The sequence below is a fragment of the Gavialis gangeticus genome, unplaced genomic scaffold (assembly GCF_001723915.1).
Source record: "Gavialis gangeticus isolate Ggan-Ray unplaced genomic scaffold, GavGan_comp1, whole genome shotgun sequence".
NCBI classification, from domain to species: Eukaryota; Metazoa; Chordata; order Crocodylia; family Gavialidae; genus Gavialis; species Gavialis gangeticus.
In genome coordinates this window covers 416,961-420,348 of record NW_017728972.1, presented here as the reverse complement: position 1 = coordinate 420,348, position 3,388 = coordinate 416,961, and the positions used below count along the sequence as shown (strand labels likewise).

At 41.8% G+C, this 3,388-nt stretch overlaps 1 protein-coding gene across 4 annotated transcripts in view; it reads right to left on the bottom strand.

Annotated features, from left to right (window-relative positions):
• Positions 1-3,388, bottom strand: part of DAGLA (diacylglycerol lipase alpha) — a 61,358-nt gene that overhangs the window by 26,450 nt on the left and 31,520 nt on the right. For all 4 annotated transcript variants that reach the window (XM_019504918.1, XM_019504901.1, XM_019504893.1 and 1 more), the window contains one exon: positions 1,682-1,762. In XM_019504918.1, coding sequence (XP_019360463.1) covers positions 1,682-1,762 — 81 coding nt within the window. The remainder of the gene's footprint in view (positions 1-1,681; positions 1,763-3,388) is intronic.

Here is a 3,388-nt window from a genome sequence, read left to right as displayed (position 1 = left end):
AAGTTTATCAGGGGTGACCACCAGTATCTGGGGGAACGTTTGTTCACCAGAGCATCCCAAGGGATGATGAGGTCGAACGGTTATAAACTACTGCAAGACCGTTTCAGGCTGGACAAAAGGAAGAATTTCTTTACTGTCCGAGCCCCAAGGTCTGGAACAGCCTGCCATCGGAGGTGGTTCAAGCACCTACATTGAACACCTTCAAGAGTAAATTGGATGCTTATCTTGCTGGGATCCTATGACCCCAGCTGACTTCCTGCCCTTCAGGCAGGGGGCTGGACTCGATAATCTTCCGAGGTCCCTTCCAGCCCTAATGTCTGTGGAATCTATGAAAGTCAATGACCAAACTTTGCCTCTCTCTTAAAAAGAGAATTAGGATGTAAACTGGAACTGTAAGAAATCATGTCTACTATTTTGTAATTCCGCTTACAGATCCAAGTGGCCATGATGTGTCCTAAGAAGGTCAATGAAATGAATGCTTTGCCTATCAAATAATTATTTCTTCCTCATAAATTAAATTTTAAACAGCACTTGAATGCTTATGCATTTCTCTCTCCATCTCAGATTAACTAAGACATCATCCTTTCATCTACGGGCCAAGCTCTTTGTAGGCTACATCACTTTACACTTACTAAAACCTGGACATATCACATAGAGCCATTTATCAGGAGGAAGTCCAATGAAATGCCCTGATGTGAAGCAGTTGATCAAACTACTGGACAAAACTATGACAACTGCTTTGTGTATACCACATACAAGAGAAAACCCAGCTATCACACTAGAATATCCTTTCAAGTCCAAATCCTGATTAATATGGTCTGTAAGAGAAAAGGTGGAATTCCTTCTCTCATGAGTAAAAGCTCACTTAAAAGGTCAATTCTCACTTTCTGGGCAGAAAGGAATAAACATGATGTACAGAAATCTGCAGGCTGGCGGTCTATACATTCTTCCATCAGTTTGCCAAACACTATAAGGTGGACATTATAAGCTAACTAGACACTGGACTGTTAGGTCCTACAGTTTACCACCCCTCTTTTCTTATCTTTCCTTTCTCCTGCTCCTTCACTGTTTTCTAGGTTGCTTCCTACTTCCTTCCCAGTTCCTGAAGGACAATCATCTTGCAGCAGGGAATCGGGCATTTCAGAGAAACTCTCCTCTGGAAAAGAGTTAATTATGTTGTGTTGGAGTATAGTTTACATTTCCTTTGGAAGTTATCTACATAGGGATCAGCTGGTATTAACACATAAATGTGAATAGTCCACATGAGTGCTATGGGGCAGGGCGATCCAAAACACTCTCTAAAGAAAGACCACATACACATAAGAATTCAATCTTCAGTTTTTCCTAGGCTCCTCTATTCTAGGTCACCTGGAGATGGGGTGCATTTTGACACAGTCAGCCTGACATTCTGTTTTTCATTTTTTTCCCCCAAGTGCTAACTCAGGGGCTTTACATGACTGAGGTGAAGAACATTTCAGAAACAGCACCATGGAAGGAATATGCAAGAAGTCATCCCCCTGGTACCTAGGAGCAGCAAGAATTGTGAGGAAGATTTGAGCAACCAAGAGTCATTCTAGTACAGTGGTTTCAGCAAAATGTAGCTGGAGACAGAATGCCAGTGGCATAAGGGAATCCTGTCACCTAAATATCATGTGCAGGACACAAGAAAGCAAATACTCACTAAATCACGCCCAAAGGCTTGAGAAAGAACCATCTCCTGCTCCAGTTTCTTCTTGATGTATTCAGCAGACAACACCATTCCCTGATGGGAGATGCCAAGAAACAGAAACCAAACTGTGAGCATCAGGTACACCTACCCAAGCCACCTCAACACAAAGAAACTCTCACTCTACTGACTAGCACTCCAGGGGCTGTCTAAGCTTTGGACTCATCCAGTAGGCAATAAGGGACTGGACAGCCAAGTATTCACTCTGCGTGTCATTTCATTTTAAAAGAATAAATAAGGTAGGAGTAGGTACACCTAGTTATCATGTCTGTGAATGGTTAGGTAGCAGCAGTAAATATTTATTTTACAGCAATGTGCCAAGGCTTCGCTGTATCACAGTAGTTGAACATCCTCCAACATCTGAAACAAAATCATCCATCTACCTGTACTGCTTTAGTTCTGGCATCTTACCTACAAGACTGTGCATTCCCATTTCAATTTGTAATGTTGGCAATGCTAATTCCTCCCAAGTGCTAACAGGGAAATAATGAGAACATTAAAATACCATTACAAACAAAAGTGGCAGGACAGCCTAAAAGCCTTAATGAGAAAGGGCCACTAGTGACTGAGGAAGGGAGTAGCAATTGAGTGGAATCAACTCACATTAGACACTGAAGATATTGGAGTGGCTAGGTAGCTGTAATCCGTTAGAATGGCTTTATTTGTCAGAACCTAAAGACTTCTAGAAGATGGGCATGTCAGATATCCTGCCTCTATATAAAGCTGACCAACTCATCTTATTTGTCAGCTTTCTATCTGCATAATGTACATTTGCTAAGTTGTTGCCCCCTGTATGTGGAAGGGGCTGATTCATGTTGCAAACGGACCCCAGGTGTTTAGTGACCACCTAACATTAGCGTACGATTTTCCTGTAATTCAACATGCCTAAAATTGAATTAAAGCATAGGAAAAAATGGGATGGATGCAGCAAAACAACTATAACAAGTTTCAAATAAAGAACCTTATCAGGTTTTGTTAAATATTAAACTACAAGTAATCCATACTCCTCTCAAATAGAACAGAAGCTAGTATTTTTTCAAGTTCTTCAAATCAAATGAACCATTAAATAAAACTGACTGCTGAATGGCAAAAAAAGAACATAGATGATTTTGCTGAACCTGCATATGGGACATCTGTAATGCTGTCACCATAATCAACAAGTAGATACCATGGTATTTTAAGTCTCTGTTCCAGAACTTCCAGCAGCTCATCAACTTCAGCCTCATTCAAGAAGCAGAGTCTCTGTTAATTTTCTGCCTTCCATGAAATGGCTGGGTGCTTCAGCACTTCTGAAAGATCTGGCCACTTATTTAGATACCTACACACATACATTTAGGCTCCCATTTTGGAAACTCTTGAGCTAAATTCATTATAATGTTATTAATAGGCTGTATTAGCCAGGCTTCATAGTTTCATAGATTAAGGGTCAGAAGGGACCTAGTAGATCTTCTAGCCCGACCCCCCGCCAGGGCGGGAGAACAACAAAACCCCAAAACAAAAACGGGACTCAAATGAGTCCAGCCAGGTAGGCATCCAGCCTCTTCTTAAAGACCCCCAGGGTAGGGGCCAGCACCACTTCCCTTGGAAGTTGGTTCCAGCTCCTAGCCGCCCTAACTGTGAAGTAGTTTTTGCGGATGTCCAATCTATACCTCCTCTCCATCA